The 18985-nt window shown below is 41.9% G+C and overlaps 1 protein-coding gene across 1 annotated transcript in view; it reads right to left on the bottom strand.

Annotated features, from left to right (window-relative positions):
- Nucleotides 1–18985, bottom strand: part of DYNC2H1 (dynein cytoplasmic 2 heavy chain 1) — a 368188-nt gene that overhangs the window by 200403 nt on the left and 148800 nt on the right. Inside the window, exons 64-67 of the mRNA XM_045019043.1 lie at nucleotides 17140–17238; nucleotides 14697–14820; nucleotides 13361–13524; nucleotides 11844–11963 (exon numbers count right to left, since the gene is read on the bottom strand). Of these exons, the coding sequence (XP_044874978.1) occupies nucleotides 11844–11963; nucleotides 13361–13524; nucleotides 14697–14820; nucleotides 17140–17238 (507 nt within the window). The remainder of the gene's footprint in view (nucleotides 1–11843; nucleotides 11964–13360; nucleotides 13525–14696; nucleotides 14821–17139; nucleotides 17239–18985) is intronic.

Below are 18985 nucleotides of genomic sequence, written 5' to 3' on the forward strand. Positions count from 1 at the left end.
TTCCAACTCCAAATTGATTCCCGACTGACCGGTAGCTGTCTGGCGTTGCAAGCTTCCACAGGGCTATCGCCACTCGATTCTCTACTGTGAGGGGCTGCTCTCATCTTGGTATTATGGCGTTTCAGGGCAGGGGCAAGCAAAGTCACAAAGTTCCATGAAAGTGCCCTTACGCATTGCGAAAGTTTTCGCAGCCACTGGGAATCGTCCCACACCTGCAACACAATGCGGTCCACCAGTCAGTGCTTGTTTCCCGGGCCCAAAATCGGCGTTCAATGGATAGAATCTGCCCCATTACCATCAGGATCTCCAAAGCGCCGGGGCCCGCGGTTTTGAGATAATTCTGTGTCCACGTCCTCATCACTGTCATCGCCGCGCTGCCGTATCCGCCTCTTACTCGCCTCGGTTCGAAGGTCCTGGTTCAGCAAATACTGCACGAGAGAGCGCGAGGTGTTTAAAACATCCACGATTGCGGTATGGAGCTGAGCAGGGTCCATGCTTGCTGTGCTATGGCGGTCTGCACGGTTCACCAAGCAAAAAAGGCGCGAAACGGTTGTCTGCCGCTGTCAGGGAGGGAGGGAGGGGTGAGGCTGTACCCAGAACCACCCGCGAAAATGATTTTTGCCCCATCAGGCACTGGGATCTCAACCCGGAAATGCCAAGGGGCGGGGGAGGCTGCGGGAACTATGGGATAGCTACGGGATAGCTACCCACAGTGCAACGCTCCAGAAATCGACGCTAGCCTCGGACCATGGACGCACACCACCGATTTAATGTGTTTAGTGTGGCCGCGCACACTCGATTTTATAAAATCTGTTTTACAAAACCGGTTTATGCAAATTCGGAATAGTCCCGTAGTGTAGACGTACCCTGTTAGTCTTGGAACCGATAAAAAGCATATTAGAGATAAGATGGTTAGTCTGAAAACTGAAGTGTTATGTTGGTGCAGCAATAAAACACATGAATAATCTGCAGAAATTCGAGAGGCCCAGGTTAGAGTTGCTAGCTTTTATTGGGCTTATAGAAAAAGATGGCCTCGTAGCCAGAGTCTTATCCACTCCCCCCTAAAAGGCGGATCTGAGACTCAAATGCAGGAATTATTTAATAGCTTTCCTTTTATAATCTTGCAGATTCCAAGGAATTTTCTACCTAGCTACTTTCTCTGTAAAGACACTCAAGTGTCAACCTCTGTAAGATTTACTCTTCTTCTCTCCCAACTGCAGCTACTGTGATTTACTAGCAACTAAGAAAGTCAGAGCATGAGATTGTGGAACACTTTTGGCAGACTCTGAGAGCACAAGTGCAGTGAGGCTGCATCTACACTGCAAAGCAATAGGGTTTGAACCCTGGGTCCCAGCTTGACTCAGGCTCAGACCTTCCACCTCTGTAGGATCCTGGGAGCCTGGGTCCAAGCCCTGGGTTAGTGTGATTTATATGTAGACAGAAGGGGTTAGGCATGAACCCTGAGTTTGAACCCTGGGCTTACACTGCAGTATAAATATACCCTAAACTGAAATATGAGCACCCAATTGGCATGTGTCCCATAGGAATAAGAGGATGGGCCTCTCCAAAGAACCCATAAAGTCTAGCATATAAAACTGAGGTCACCGTGTGTTCAAGAAAATTAATTGAACCCAACAAGAAGCTGCAGAATCTTAAGAGCAACTGCCGTGCAGAAAGGACTCTCCCCCATCCCAGGGTGAACAGGAAAAGAAGTGGTGAGATTTCATTTGAAAGACTATTTCCCCTTCTATTCTTTAACATAAAAATAACTGTAGGTTATCTTGATAAGTCTACACACACTCTAGTGAGACCTCAAGTAAGCATATATTAGCTTTTAACTCCTTTGTATGTCTAAGCAAATTGGCCTAGAAAGACTGAAAACAATAACTTTAAGCAATTGTTTTTAATTTTCTAAACTTGTCCACGTCTGGATCAATCTCATCAAAGAGTACTAACCACAGTGCCTGAAAGATAAGTGAATCATTGAAAGTGTGATCAATGTGTTAAGAATTGAGAATTTATGATCATAAGTAAAAATAATAAAAAATCTTGGTAATTTGCATTGTTCCTTGATATAACTGCTGAGTCTCAACTCTAGTCTATGGTAATTGCTTGCAAGACTGTACTGTGTGTGTAATACATGCCTAGAAGATTGGTATTAACTACACATGAGTGGTGAACTGTGGTTGGATACTAATGTGGTTCTGGATGAATTAATACATTATTGGTTGGTTAAGAATAAGCAAGTGTCCTGGTTTGAGAAATACTATTCAAGTTAAAAGCTGACCTAAAAAGAACCCAGTATTAAAAGCAGCAACACTCCCTGGACTCAATAAAAAGGGGTTATTCTATTAATACTATTCAATTGGCAAACAAAGTTTGTTAGATTTCAGCTTGAAAATCTAACTAGCAAATTCATAAACTGATCCCCCTTTCCTGCTTACAGAGGTAAGTAAATGGACAGTGGAAGGATATTATTTACTTTTTTTAAAAGAAAAGTAAAAGCAGTGTCGAAGAAAAACTAAGTTCTCGCTTTTTGTTTGGGTGCAGCAAAATTAAATACTTTATTAATTTCTCTAGTGAACACAAGAGGGAGAGAGTGTCAGGAACTGGGTTGCCCCTTGTCCCGGACGGATCTCTCTCAATTAGTAAGCAATTCATAACAATCATTTATACCTATGTAACAGACAATGGTTAGTAAGCTTGGAGACATTGAAGATAAACATTTGCATTTGTTTATACATAAGCCTATTCGCTATCTTATTTGTCTGCAATACTAGAACAGAAAACAAGACTGCAGTTTACAAGGTCGTAATGACTCTTCACACAATTCTCTCTGTACCACATATCTTACAGCATGCAGGGTCACATCCTAACTTCTGCTAAATTAGCTAACATACATTAAGATCCCTTCAAACCTATATTAATTAATTCTTGGCCTCCACAGCAGCAAAGAGTCCTGTGGCACCTTATAGACTAACAGACGTATTGGAGCATGAGTTTTCATGGGTGAATACCCACTTCGTCGGATGCATACTTTAAAAGAGAAGGTTACTCACCTTGTGTAGTAATTGAGGTTCTTCGAGATGGTTGTCCCTGTGGGTGCTCCACTTTAGGTGTCTTGGTGCCTTGCGCTTCTAATCAAAGATTTGTAGGAGCAGTGCCCTGGTTGGCTACTCATGCACGGCAGCTGTCTCGCACCACTCCAAGTGGCTACCTAGCATGCGCAGCCAACCGTCCCCCAGTTCCTTCTCTATCCCATAGGATCGGTGTGAAACTCTGAAGTGGGGGGGGGAGATAGTGGAGCACCCACAACCATCTCGAAGAACCTCAGTAACTGCACAAGGTGAGTTATCTTCTCTTCTTCTTTGAGAAGAAGGTGACAGTTGAGTAGTGCTCCTTAGTGGAGGGGAGGGGCTTCGGAGTTGGTTTATGTATGGTGGATAGCACCGAGAGTCCAAACTGAGCATCTGCAGTTCATTGTTGTTCTAAAGTATAATGTTTAGTAAAGGTATGGGCTGATGCTCAGGTAGCTGCTTTGCAAATGTCCAGTATTAAATGATGGGCACATTGTTGAGAAAGGCCACAGATGTCGACATTGCTCTGGTGGAGTTTGTGCATACTCCGGAGGGAGCTGTCAACACAACTGGATACATGTCAATATAGATTTGAATAGTCTTTGTTTGGATATAGTTTGACCCTTTGATCATTCTGTTGTGGAGAAAAAGTTTGGATGATTTTCTAAATGTTTTTATTCTTTCTATATAGAACACTTTGTGGACATCTAACGTGTGAAGGGAGGCCTCCCCGCTGTCTGTGTGTGGTTTCAGGAAGAATACAGGTAAGTAAATGGGATTATTTAAATGGAATGTTGATGTGACCTTGGATATGAATTTAGGGTGTGGTCGCAGAATTACTTTGTCTTTGAGGAATGTGGTGTAAGGTGGGTTTGCCATTAGAGCACCTAGTTCTCCCACCCTTCTTGCTAATGTGATGGCTACTAGGAAGGACACCTCCATAGATAAGTGTAACAATGAACAGGTTGCAAGTGTTTCAAACAGTCTGCCCATGAGAGCACGGAGAACAAGGCTGAGTGTGGGATAGGTGTTATCTATGCTTTTAAGGAAGCATTTAGTCAATGGATGAGCAAATATGGTGAATCCGTCCACCTTGCTGTGGAAGTAGGTGATGGCAGCCAAATGTATTCTGAGTGAGCTGGTGGATAACCCAGATTTTTTAAGTGCCAGCATATAATCAAGGAGACGAGATAATGGGGCCAACTGTGGAATAATATGGTTGTCTTGGAACCAAGTACAGAATCGGTTCAGCTTATGTGTATACATCTTTCTTGTTGTTAGTCTGTGGCTGTTCAGTAGTATGTCTTGTACTTCAGTGGAACATTCCCTCTCGAGCCCTTTCATCCATGCAGTAACCAGGCCTTGAGGTGGAGTATGGCAATGTTGGGGTGACGGATACATCCTGCATCCTGTGTCAGCAGATGAGGCACTAGGGGAAGCGTTTGTGCTAGTTTCACTGCCATCTGTCTCAATTATGGAAATCATGTTTGTCTGGCCCATGTTGGTGCAATGAGAATGACCCTGGATTTGTCTTGCCTAATCCTGTGAAGGATGCAACTCAGCAATGGAACTGGAGGGAAGGCATACAATAGTGGAGCTTCCCATTTCAGAAGGAAGGTTTTGCCCCAGGAGTTGTGTCCCAATCCGGCCTGGGAGCAGTACTGTGGACACTTGACATTGTGGGCAGTAGCAAATAGGTCTACTGTGGGGAATCCTCACTGTCTGAATCTGACTTTGAGGATTCCGGGAACCATCTTCCACTCATGGGTTTGGGAGAAGTCTCTGCTTAGTTGATCCATTGTTGCGTTCTGGTGTCCAGGCAAATAGTATGTCAGAATGTGCATGTTGTTGGTGATGCACCATTGCCAGAGCCGAACTGCTTCTGAACAGAGGGGATAAATTGACCCCCCCTTGACAGTTTATATAGTACATAGTTGCTAGACTGTCCGTGAGAATCTTGATGGTCTTGTTGCGTATCAGAGGAAGAAAGTGCTGGCAAGCATTCTGGACTGCCCTTAACTCCAGTAAGTTTATGTGGGGATTGGATTCCGCTAGTGACCAGCGACCCTGGATGGTATTGTCATGTAAGTGTGCCCCGCAGGCCAGGAGGGAAGCCTCTGTGGTGATCGTCATAGATGGAGCTTTTTGTAGGAAGGGGACACCTGAGCATGTCCACCATGTGAGCAAGTCCTTTACTCTGCGGGACATTGTGAGATGTCTGTTGAGGGAGTGTCTGTGCAGAATATAGACCATGTGGAGCCAGGCCTATAAACATCTCATGTGGAGCCTGGCATATTTTACAACAAATGTAGTCGTCATGTGCCCCAAAAGTTTTAAGCACGTTCTGGTGGACGTTTGTAGGATGCCCCTCACTGTTGTAATTAGATTGGTTAAGGTGAGGAAGCGTTGTTGGGGTAATCTCGCTGTCATGTTGAGACAGTCAAGATGTGCCCCTAAAAACTCTCACTGTTGTATAGATATTAGGGTGGACTTCTGAAGATTTATTTGTAAGCCCAGGGCCATAAAAAGGGTTATTGTCATGTGAGTAGCGCTCGTTGCTGCCTGATATGTTGGTGCCTTTAGAAGGCAGTCATCTAAATATGGAAAGATCATCACTCCCTGCCTGCAGAGGTGAGCAGCCAAAATGGCGAGATCTTTGGAAAACACTCTTGGAGCGGTGGACAGGCCAAAAGAAAGCACTCTGTATTGGAAATGTTGTTTCCCTAGGGTGAAGTGCAGGAATCGTCTGTGCGCTGGGTGGATGGTAACATGAAAGTACGTGTCTTGTAGATTGAGGGCCAAGAGCCAATCTCCTTTCTGCAATGCTGGAATTACTGTGGATAGAGTCACCATTTTGAAAGGTTGTGTTCTCACAAACTTGTTGAATTTCTATAAATCCAGGATGGGACTCCACCTCCAGTTTTTTTTTCTGAGTGAGAAAATAATGGGAATAAAACCCTCTCCCCCTGTGTTGAACTGGTACAGGTTCTATGGCACCTAATTGTAGGTGGTGGTTTATATCCTGTTGTAACAGGTGCTCGTGAGAGGGGTTCCTGAGGAGGGACAGGGAAGGGGAATGGGTAGGTGGGATAGAAATAAAGTGGATGGAGTAACCCTGCTGGATAATTTCCAGAACCCATTTGTCTGTAGTGATGGTCTTCCAGACTGGGTAATATGGTGACAGACGGTCTCCAAATGGGCTGGAAATAAGATGTAAATCCAGAATTAGAAATGTGGGGTTCTCATGTCCTCAACCAATGCTTCAAAATGTTTGCCTAGAAGTAGATGGTTCAGACTTGGACGGCTGATCTTGGGACTGCCGGCATTGGTCATAGTGTCATTGGGGCTGAGTGTATGGGGCAGTGCGGAATCGTGGATTGTAAATTCTGCCCTGTTTCTGTTTATTTGGAGGGACATAAATTCCAAGTGTTTTCAAGGTTGCCTGGGAGTCCTTTAAGGCATGCAAGGACATGTCGGTGTTGTCTGCAAATAGTTTTTGGCCTCCAGGTAAGTCCTCAACTGTGGCTTGACCTTCCCTCGGAAACCAGGACAGATGTAGCCAGGAAGTGTAGTTATTGAACATGCTGCCGTGTCTGCAGAATTGAGAGAAGCCTCAAGGGCCGTTCTGGCGATGAGGGAACTCTCCATGACGTTAGCCTTATATTGTTCTCATTTGTCATCTGGACGCTGTTCAATAAAAGTTGACATTTGAGAGAACAGGTTGCGTGTGTATTTTGCCATTTAGACCGAGTAGTTAGCTATGTGGCATTGGAGGGTAGCTAATGAGTAGGCTTTCCACCTGAAAAGGTCTAACCTTTTCCAGTCCTTGTCATAAGGGATGGTTCTAAATTGATGTTGCTTTCCCCTTTGATTAACTGCTTCTATTATCAATGAGTTTGGGGTAGGGTGAGTGAATAAAAACTCAGTTCCTTTTCTGGGACATAATACTTCTTGTCAGATCTTTTACAAGAAAGTGGGGCTGTGGCAGGTGTCTGACAGATTATTTTGGCTAGATCCATTATGGTTGCATTAATAGGCAATGCAATCTTCGCTGATGGGGATGCATGAAGTATGAGTTTGTGCTAGGTCTCTGGTAGCTCTGCTAGTAAGATGTCCAGGGATTCAGCTACTCATTTGAAGAGGTCCTGGAAGGATTTGAAATCATCCCCCAAGGCGAGGGGGATGGAATTATTGTGTCATCTGGTGATGAAGATGAAATGTGGGTGAGTGGAAGGGTATCACCCTCAGGCGCATCTTCAGGTTCCTCTACCTCCGCATCCAGCACGTCTGAAGGAGCTGGTGCAGGAGGTGATGGGGAGCAAGTTGTTCTGGATCTAAGTGGGTTGGGGGGCCTGAGGTTTTGGGCCCTATATAATGCCAATGGGTCCCAGTATGCCCAGTTGGGTGGAAAGGCCATGGGAGGCGCTACCAATAGTGGAGGCCGCCAGCCTTATGCATCCATAGACATGCGGTGCTGAGAGGGTCCCAGTTTAGGTGAGGAATATCAAGGGGCATAGATACCTGCCTCATCCTCTTCTTCCTCATCGCTGGAGAGCAGACGGGAGTAGCAACCAGGCTTGGTCCCAGTCTCACTGGGGTACCGTTGGTGCCGAATAGCAGAGTCCCGGGTGTTGAGGTAACAAGGAGGTCCACCTGTCTGATGAACTGCTGTAGCACCGGAAGGATTGACACCAAGGAAAGCAGAATGCTCTGGCTGGGAATCAGGGTGAGAGCTGTGGGTCCTGCTGACTTGCTGCATTGTGTAGGGGCAGCAGGTGGACCATTGCACTGCTTGGTGCCAAGGTTCTCTCTGGCTCTGTCAGTGCCAAGCTGGAAGGCTTGGCTTTAGTGTGCAGAGTGCTATGAGAGCTAGCCTGCACAAGGTCTTTAGCCCCTCAGGAAGTTTCAGGACTGGATGGTCCCAGTGCCTCACGATCCAGCGCTCTCAGTGCCTTCGGTACCAGGGCAGATTTTGACTTCGGAGGTCGCTTTTTTAGAGGTGACTCTCGCTGTGGCAAAGACTGAGACCACTTATTTGCAGCCTTTTTAGGAGCAAACTCCTTAGTAGTTATTTTGGAGGTAGAACCCCTGTCAGACTCTGCCTCTGGAGGACGTTGGCCAGGAGACGTCCTGGACTCGGGGTCAGAGGCTGGTCTGAGGGATTTCTCCATCAGGAGTTTTAACTGGAGATCCCTGACCTTCCTCGTCTTAACGGTCAGTTTTTTGCAGTGGGGACACTTCTGAGCAATGTGTGTCTCCACTAAGCACCGGACATACTGCGTGTGGCCGTCAGAGACCGGTACAGAGAGTCTGCAGGTCAGGCAGCGTTTAAAGCCAGGAGAGCCTGGCATACCTGATTGGATATTCGTTTTGAAGTAGAAATGGGAATAATCCCTTTCTGTCCCTCTTCTGTTTTTCGCGGGGAAGGGGGACAACTAGTATTTTTTTTAATAAGATAAATAAAAAATAGGGAAATAAAGGAATAAAATGCTATTAGCTGGGAGGGGGACCTCAAAATAATATCTAATAATAATATCTAATAATATCTAAAGTTATAAGGGGTGCTGCTGTCGCTCCAACTCAAGCCAAAGGTGGTACAGAAGGAACTGAGGGACGGTTGGCTGCGCACGCTAGGTAGCCACTTGGAGCGGCGTAAAATGGCTGCCACGCATGTGTGGCCAACCAGGGCACTATTACTACAAATCTCTGATTACAAGCACAGAGCGTCAAGACACTTAACTTGGAGCACCCATAGGGACACTCCGTGACGTTGCACCCCATAATGCTTTATGGAAATATGCTTATGAATGTAAATATGACATGACTGGAATATGTTTTATGCTACATATGCCATGTAACATATCTCTGCAGAGGTTATGGTCTACTGAATACATTCATCCTATTTGTATTCATGTATCATTTTTGTACTCAAAGTTATGAATATTGGCTATGTACTTGTTTAATTTTAAATAGCCTCAGTGAAGCAGTTGGTCAGCTTCCTGAGAAAAGACTATTCTCAGTAAGTGACCAATCAAGGAACACTTAAGCCAACAATGAACTTGGAGACACCAATCCACATCTGAGCTTTCCCAGGAATGTGGCTTGGCTGGCAAGCAACTCAGTCATCCATGGACATGTGAATTGCCCATGTGACTCCAAAACTCCATTTTGTAGCTGGATTCTACACAGGGGAGGGAGGGGTGTCCACCTACAAGAGAAAGTCTATTTAAACCCCTGGGAAACCCCTCCATTTGGTCTTCAGCAGGCTCAAGAGACAGCCTCTCCACCCCCAAAGGATACCTGAAAGAAACTAGAACAAAGGACAGTAACCACAGGGGGGTGTGAGTGATTGCTAGACCCAGACTAGAAGGAGACTAGTCTGTAAAAGGAAGCTTACTGGAACACTTCTGAGGGTGAGGTTTTGTCTGTATTCAGTTTTCTTAACGTATTAGCCATAGACTTGTGTGTTCTATTTTATTTTGCTTCGCAATTCACTTTGTTCTGTCTGTTACTACTTGGAACCACTTAAATCCTACTTTCTGTATTTAATAAAATCACTTTTTACTTATTATTTAACCTAGAGTGTGAATTAATATTTGGGGTGGGGGGCAGGGGGCAAACAGCCGTGCATATCTCTCTATCAGTGTTATAGAGGGCGAACAATTTTTGAGTTTTCCCTGTATAAGCTTTATACAGGGTAAAATGGATTTATTTGGGGTTTGGACTCCACTGGGAGTTGGGCATCTGAGTGTTAAAGGCAGCAACACTTCTTAAGCTGCTTTCAGTTAAGCCTGCAGTTTGTGGGACGTGGTTCTGTGTTTGTAGCCAGTAAGCGTGTCTGGCACAACCCGGCAAGGTTCTGGAGTCCCAAGCTGGCAGGGAAAGCAGGGGCAGAAGTAGCCTCAGCACATCAGTTGGCAGTTCCCAAGGGGTTTTCTGTGATCCAACCTGTTACACAATCCTTGAATAAGAACATCTAATTATCTCTAAATGTACTATTTAATTTCACTATTTCTGGCACACTCTCTAGTCAGACAATACTGCAAAATTTGCCTCTTGCTAGGTAATTTTTTACTCCCTTCTCCCAGCCCCCATCTGAAATGATAATTCAGACCTCTCCACCAAACAAGTATGACATATTTGCTCTACGGTTCTAACTTCCCTTCTGAAATTAGCTAATTAACAGCTTACAATATACCTGCAACTATAGTAATTATGTTAGTATTTACTGCAGTACGAAATTTTAATAAGAAACATTGCTGACTTGCAAGGACATAGTCAACTTATCAATGTTTTCATTCCTATGTTTTTTTGAAAGGTTGACTGCATGTAACGGTACTGTTTAAAAAGTAAGTAATTAACAGGTTCTGTTACTTAGCTACACTTCTTTATCTTTTTTTCCCAAATTGCATTGTAAAAGACTTCTGCTGACTTAAAAAAAAATCATAGCAGAATTATTCTCATGAATAATAATAGTTAGGCAGATTTCCTCAAATCTATCAACAGCTCTAACAATATATAAAGAGAATACCAAAGAATGTAGGGATGTACCAGAATTGGTAGAACTTAAAACCAGTGAATAGAGGGCCTGATTCTTTTCTCATTGAAGCAAACGGTAAAGCCCCTATTGAATTAATGGTGCAGGATGATACCCAGAATGTCCAATCCAATGTCTCTTAAAAGCAACATAAAGATTTCTTTGACTTTAATAGGCAATGGAGTAGGCCCATATTCAGCAAGACTAGTACAATAAAAGGCAATATAAACAGACTGTGATCCCCTTACTCCTAATAGTAAGCAGATACTCACAAGAGTACTCCCATTGATTCCAGTGGGATGACTCATACAAGAAACTGCTCACTGGTGGGAGTAAGGAGTTCACAATCTGGCACAAAGCCTTTATGGCTGAAAAGCGACAGAAAACAAAATTCACTGTTTCCTAAAATGTACTGTACCTAATGAGGCTCATTACACACACAAAAAGACAGTTGCACTGCTTCAAACAAATTGTTAGATGTTTTCACAAATGTATCAACTGTGCTGAAACTTAATCCTCTTCCTTTGAGGTTATCCTTACCTCTACAGGTGTACTACTGGATTCAGATCATGTTTTTTTTTCATTAGAATCAAAATCCAACAGAATATTTAGAAAACCAACTTCAAAATAACAGAAGGAAAACAGAACTCAAAAGAGAATTATGGCTTATAGGCAATGAGTACCTCTATACCAATGATAGAGTATCAAAAGTGAGAATTACCATTTTCCTAATTCATTTTCACATTTTAATTTTTTGAGATCTTACACATTTTCTGTATTTATTTACAGAAGGCACAAAAGTAACACACATCCCTGTCTCTGCACATCCTACTGGATTTTTTTTTTTTATTTCTACCATTTCAACCTACATATCTTGATTCAGTGAGGGTACATATTCTTTGTGGCTGTCTCCAGATCTAAAACATGGCATTTTTTCATCACTCAAAATAAGAGAAAAAGAAATCGTATAATCCATATTTTGTAAACTAACAAACATTTTCCTTTTTCAAGCACTAACTGGATATTTGACCCTAATGTGGCTGTGAAAATCTTGACTGTCCTGAAATGCTACAATTCACCCTGAGTTTACACATTTCCTTTCCCCATCCCTCCAAACAAATTCTTAAGCTCATTATTGTTATTAACAATTTTAGCATCTGGCATTTAAACAGATATCAGTATTAGATCTACTATGTTAATCTGAAATCAGTAGGACATATTTATTTTACCTCCAAAAGAGATTCCTCAAGTTTAGCTAATTGTATCTTCTTGTCCTCTTCTTGTTGCAACAGTTTTGTCTTCTGTTCTTCCAAATCTGGTTTTTCATGCTGGATAGTTAAAGCTAAAAGCTAAGAGGAAAGCAACATATTCAACAAGGAGAATACTAATCTCAGTAATACGTATGCATCAATTTTGGCCATGTATATTAGCCAATGTTTTTAACACATGCTTAAACACTAGATTCTTTAAGTCCAGTATCGTAGTCCTTGTGTATGTAAAATACAGTGATGATAAATAGAATACATTATGAGAACAGGGGAAAGAATGGGCTTCAAAGGCTATATCTACACTCCAAGCTAGGGGCATGATTCCCAGCTCGTGTAGACTTACTCGTGCTAGCTCTCTGATTTGGCAAGCTAAAAATAATAGTGTAACTACTGAAGCACAGGGGCAGTGGCAAGGGCTAGCCAGATGAAGTACAAACCCACCAGAATCCCAAGGGTACATATTTGTGGTGGCTAGTCCATACCACTCTGCTTTTCCTTGTGCTACTGCAACTGCACTACTATTTTTACTGAGCTAGCTCAGATGAGAGCTAGCACAGGTATGTTTATCTGAGCTGGGAAGCGAGCACCTAGCTCATAACGTACATGTAACCAACAAGTAGATCCAATAAGAAATAATGGTAATTTCTTACCTGTTTATCTGGCTTCTTCCAGCAACTTTATGCTAACCCAAACAGTCCTCCTACCAATGCTGCTCAGTTGTTTTCCTGTTTTCAGCAGGCAAAGATGAGTTGTATGTCTGCTTAGTGTTTTACCTTTTTCTCCAATGTCAAATTTTATGTTTGTTAGTTTTGAATAAACTAGCTTCCCAATGAGTATTGTTTTGAAATTATGAGGGTTTTTATTTTCTAATTCCTCCTTTTTTCTAGTGGCCCTCTATTTGTCCCACTTTTCTCTAAATGTCATAGACCAAAGTCTCAGCAGCTCCCAGCAATTTGGTGGAAGACCTAGCACATTCAGCCTTTAGGTTTCATTGATCTCTTCTTGACCACAAGGATAAAGTATTTTGAGACTAGCAGTATAGTTTGGCAAGGATAGAAGTCTGGAGAACTGTTTTGCTAAAATTTTAAAAGCACCATGAATGCTCTTACAAATGCAACTAATAATTTAGGGTTTAATCTGATCCAGTTGAAGTCAATGGAGAACTTCCACTTACTTCAGTAGGTGTAAAATGGATGAAGACTGTTACACCTGCCAGTCTATGATTTGATTGTAAGGTACATTAAAAAAAAAAGAGTTACAATTTTTATTTTTATTTAATTATTTTAATAATTATTTTATTGTTTACATTTTTGTGCTGCATTATATCCCCATAGTTCTCACAACAAATTGGAGATTACAGCTATATTTTGTAAACGGGGGCCTCTGCCAGGTCAGAAGTCAAGGTGTATCCAGAGATGAATGCAGCCCAATGTCTATTAATTATTATTATTTTATTATAAGAAATGTTAAATGCATACCTGTCCTCTTAAACCACTTCTTGTAGTAGTAAAGTTAACTTCAGTAATAATGGAAGCTGCATCAGGTGGAATAAAGGGATTTGGGTTTCGTGTTGACAGAAATAGGCGGAATTCTTCATTGTAGTCAATAATTTTGTCACCTATTTGTACAGCATATCGTGGTCCTATTAAAAATACATACATATTATCCTAAGTTTGATTAGGAAATTCCAGAATTGTCTGAAAATAAATACCCACCATGTGAAAAAACTTGAGAACCAAATGTTAGGTTTAGTTTAAAAGAAATAGTCTTATAAAACTAACAAAACCATTTTCATAAATATTATAAAAAATAAATTAAAATATTTTTATGAGATTAACTTTCCCCTATATTGTTGGAAATAAAAATACAGCAGCATCGTAGAAGTGCATTAGAACCAGATACTAAAAAGACTCAGATCAGTCTCCTTTTGGGTGAATACCACCTGGTCCTGGTGATTTATTACTGATTAATTTATCAATTTGTACCAAAACCTCCTCTAATGACACCTCAAACTGGGACAGTTCCTCAGATTTGTCCCCTAAAAAGAATGGCTCAGGTTTGGGAATTTCCCTCACATCCTCAGCTATGAAGACCAATGCAAAGAATTCATTTAGTTTCTCCGCAATGGCCATATCGTCCTTTAGTATTCCTTCAGCATCTTGATCGTCCAGTGGTCCCACTGGTTGTTTAGCAGGCTTCCTGTTTCTGATGACTTAAAACAATTCTTGATATTACTTTTTGAGTCTTTGGCTAGCTGGTCTTCAAATTCTTTTTGGCATTGGCTATCTTCCTGAATATACTATGAAATGTATATCAGTTTTTCTTGCATTTTATCCCATCAGCTCACTGGACCTCATAGCCTGTGGATAACTATTTTCCCGCTCCATCCTCATTTTGATGTTTCTCTTTTCCTGTAGTTTTCTAAGAAAATTAAAGAGAAACTGCAAAACTAACAATCTAAAAAGCTGATTTCCAGCTCTATATTAAAGCACTTCATTTTTGGACTCTGTAAGGGTCAGAGATCCCAAACAAAAGCATGTGCTTCAAAGTACGACTAGAAAGTCAACTTAAACTTTAGAATGATTCAACGTGTCTTGTTATATCGTATTTGAGAGAACTTTAAATATGTTTAAATATTTCCAACACAGATCACACATTACATGAGTAGTGGAAGGTAAACATAAAAGAGCAAAATCCTAACCAACATTCATGTATCTATAAAGCAATAAGTTAAAAATTTGATTCTGTACTATGTAAATTGATTTAATTCACAGATATCTAAAACAGCTCTCCCTCAAACTGTCAGGCATTTACCTTGAGCAACAAGATCTTTTCTTAACAGCGGATAAAGAACTGGCTCTACTCCATCCATCTCCTGTAGAATAAGTGTTTTCCCAAATCTCACTGCCAGCTCAAGAGCAGTAATGAAGCTAGCATCCTGTATAAAAAAAATTAATGCTTATTAATGTATTTAGTTCCTTAATGTTAATATATTCCTTAGTCAATTGTGGAAACATTAAATATTGTACAAAGAATCTATATCTCTTTAAGGATGCACATCATAAGATTATTTTGTCAAAAAAAGTATTGTAGTTAGCCATAACTGTTATACATTAAATATATTTGTCTCTGCATATTCACATTCTAGGAACAGCATGTCCTGCCAAGCAAGTCACTGAAGAATTTAAAGCAGTAAAACTGAAATGCAAGGGACATCAGATCAAGTGATCTGCAACCAAGAGCACAAAACACATTTTCACTTAACTATCTTTTGGTACCTCTCTACTACCAGTGTCATGGAGTATATACCCAAGGCAGGCCCAGCAACCAAGGGGTTAATTCAGGTACTACAGCCAGACAGGCTTCAGGTGACTGACTTGGAACTCAGTGGAGTGAGCAGGCCTGCCTTCCCCTACCAGCCCCTGGGAGATTTAAGACCTGAAGGAGTTTCCAGACCTCCTAAGCACTACGACCAGTTGACCCAACCAAGTATAAGGAGAAAACTCACATACCCCGGGGGGACTCAGGCAACAGGAACTGACTGACTGACCCACCAGAGGGAGCGGACTCCGGGGCAATACTCCATCTGGCCAAAAGCGGTTCTGTTGCATCAATACACCAGCTCACAACCAGGAAACATTATTAATAGTCGAAAGCAGAGAGGAACCGATAGGGGCTATGCCAATTTGCAGATGCAGTGTATCTGGGAATAACTATTATGTAGTCTTCTTTTCTCCTTTGTGAAGTTGCATCTGTGAATCTCCACTGTAGCAGTCCAGCAAACACTGACACTGCTGAATAGTAGATATACTACCTATTCAAGAGAATAAGCACTGCTCTCCCAAAATGAGCATCTGCTCATGTCTCAGAATAAGAATAATGGAAGAGTGACATGAACTTCACATGCCACTATTCCAAATTTCATCTTTAGACATAGTGTAAAGACAAACTGTAAAGCTGTTACTACTCTAGGAGAATGGACCCTGAGTCCTTCTTCTGATGAAGCTTAGATAGTTTCTACCCCAAAATAGCAAGGTCTTTGGTTCTCTCTCCAACACCACAAAATGGCTTTCAAGTAGACTCTCTGAAGGGTATAGTTGTCAGGATCCTAGCAAGGACAGTCAGGACACAGGGTCAGAGCTGAGTCAAACCAGAGGCTGGGAGTAGTGGAGAAGTTCATAGTCAGGTTCCAGGACAGGGTCGATACCAAGATTCAGAGTCTGAGTCAGGTTTCAGGGTCCAGTTCAGAAGGCGAAGTCCAAATCAAGCCAAGGTCGAAGCCAAGAGCTTAAGATCAAGGAACAGGAATTGTCATGACAGCTACAGGATATCCACACTGTTGCCTGGACATTCCTGGAATGCCCATTGGGTTTATAGAGGGTGAAGAGCCAATCAGGAGCAAGGAGGCTACTGCCTGTCAGACTCCTTGAGGCAAGACTATCCATGGTTTATGTCCACAGCAGGTCATGAGCAGTGGAGCACATGCTGATTACAACTGCTGCTGTGTTAGCAGCTCTACAAGCTTTGGTTCTAGACCCACAGGGCCTTACAGTAAGTAATTCTTCATGGTAATAACCAATAGTCTTTTTTCATCTAAGCTACGAAACATGGCTTTGTCTGGTAAACCATAGGACTTTGGAAAATCTTTAGTAAAGAAGAGATTAATTCAGATTAAAGTCTGAGACTACTTTAGTCAAAAATTTTGGGTGTGGTCCCAAAGTATTTTATCTTTATTTAAAAAAATAAAAAGAGCATGAGAAAAGTTCATCATACGAACTTGCTGCTATGAAATCATTCTGTGTGAAAGCAATATAAAGCACGGGATAAGGTAAAGGATCTGGCCCTATAATTTTAAATAATCTGATGTCTCTGATACTCAAGTCAACCCTATCATTGCTATTAAAACTGTAAATACCAATAATTTTATTTTCAAAATTAGCTAGAGTACAAAATTTGTAAAAACAGGTAAACTTTTTAATGTTAAAAGTATGTAAAGTATTAATTGCATTTGCCAATTTTACATAATCTTTTTGTACTAGATATATAGTTAAAGGGCTTCCCATTAGTTTTAGAAAGAGTGAGCCAGCATATGTAGTTATTTTTTCCTAGAACACTGTGTGAAATGATATAATCCCAAGAACCTGGCTACATCATCAGTGAATACTATCACACTTCCCCTCAACCCACACTATAGGGTCCTGGGGCCAGCAGAGCTCAGACAGAATTGAAGATCTAGGATTAAGAGTAAATACTGGACCTGTTGGTTAATAACTTCCAAGCGAGATTCTTTCAAATGTGTCTTCAACCATTCTGTAGCCCTTGAAGAAGGATCTATTAAAAAGGGACAAATTCGACTCTGGAAAAAAAAAATGTTATATGCTACAATCTGGTTATAGGAAAAAAATATGAAACTAACAAATTTCTTCATTTCCAAAAAATATAAACAACACTGAAGAGTTAAAAATTTCAACAGCTGTTTTTATTACTGAACTGCTTGATCAAAGGAGGCAAACTAATAACAGAACCACAGCGACTGATTCTGGCAGAAAGAAGACCAATATTTTGCAATACAATTATATTCCCAGATGTTGGGTCCACATCTGCTGAAGTTGGACACATCTGCTCCATCTCTCTCTGCACTATTACTATATTGTCATCTACATCCACTACTACCACCACTTTGTCCCTTGTTAGAAGTATGTCTTCTCCTTTCAGACCCGCAGTTTTCTCCTCCCTCTGACAAAAATATAGCACTTTTCATCTGTACATCTGAAGGCACTTTACAAAGGAGTATTATTATGGTCATTTTACAGACAAGAAAATAGGTAAAGATTGTAGTTGCCTATAGTCACAAAGAAAATCAGTGTCACAATCCCGCAGACACCATTATGTTTAGTATTCTGTATTATAATTAGTACCACTAGGGCATCATCCCATTATAACCTTCATATTAATGATGTGGTAGGCTTTCCTTTTAATAAAAACACATCTAAGTAATAGCTGTTGCCCCAACGGAAAACCATACTTCATTATCTGTATAAGGATGGTATCAAGCTGTGTTAGCTATTAGTAAGCTGGAATGTACATTATGACTAGGTCTGCCATGCTAGAAGGCTGCAAACAGATATACGGAATATATTCCAAACACAAATTTTCCCCCTTGCTACATCGTCTTATACTGAAGTGATCAACACCTTAACTGCTGGTCATTTCCTAAGAATACAGTGACCATTCTAAGAGTGGTGTTGTGCTGAGTGGAAAGAGAATTTGTGGCTGCTGAGAGGTACAGCCAGGTTTGGACTCTTGTCTTCAAAAAATCATGACCAGTCCCATTTCAAACTGCTCAAAAAACTCTTCCTTTCTTAGACTGGTCTGTTTTAGACAGGATTACAGTAGGAAAGAATCCAGCATATTGCTGTGTGATGAGGCAAGGTCAGATGGCTACAGTAAAGTAGTGAGGAACAGGTATGTTAGCCCCAGGCTAAACAAATCCCTAGTACCATGGTAACCAAATGGCTGTTGCTCCAGGTTAATCAAGACACCTGGGGCCAATTAAGATCTTTCTAGAAGGCAGTGGAGATAGCTACATTGATTGGGATACCTGAAGCCAATCAAGGGCTGGCTGGAACTAGTTAAAAGCCTCCCAGTTAGTCAGTGAGATTCGCGTGTGAGGAGCTGGGAGCAAGAGGCGCAAGGAGCTGAGAGTGTACTGCTGGAAGATTGAGGAGTACAAGCATTATCAGACACCAGGAGGAAGGTCCTGTGGCGAGGATAAAGAAGGTGTTTGGAGGAGGCCATGGGGAAGTAGCCCAGGGAGATGTAGCTGTCATGCAGCTGTTACAGGAGGCACTATAGACAGCTGCGATCCACAGGGCCCTGGGCTGGAACCCAGAGTAGAGGGCGGGCCTGGGTTCCCTCCAAACCTCCCAACTCCTGATCAGACACAGGAGGAGTTGACCCAGACTGTGGGTTCCACCAGAGGGGAAGATCACTGAGGTGAGCAAATCCGCCAATAAGCGCAGGACCCACCAAGGTAGAGGAGGAACTTGGTCACAGCTGGTAACATGATTATATAAAACCAAGTCTGCAGTATGAGGCTCTCT

This window comes from Mauremys mutica, chromosome 1 (genome assembly GCF_020497125.1).
Source record: "Mauremys mutica isolate MM-2020 ecotype Southern chromosome 1, ASM2049712v1, whole genome shotgun sequence".
NCBI classification, from domain to species: Eukaryota; Metazoa; Chordata; order Testudines; family Geoemydidae; genus Mauremys; species Mauremys mutica.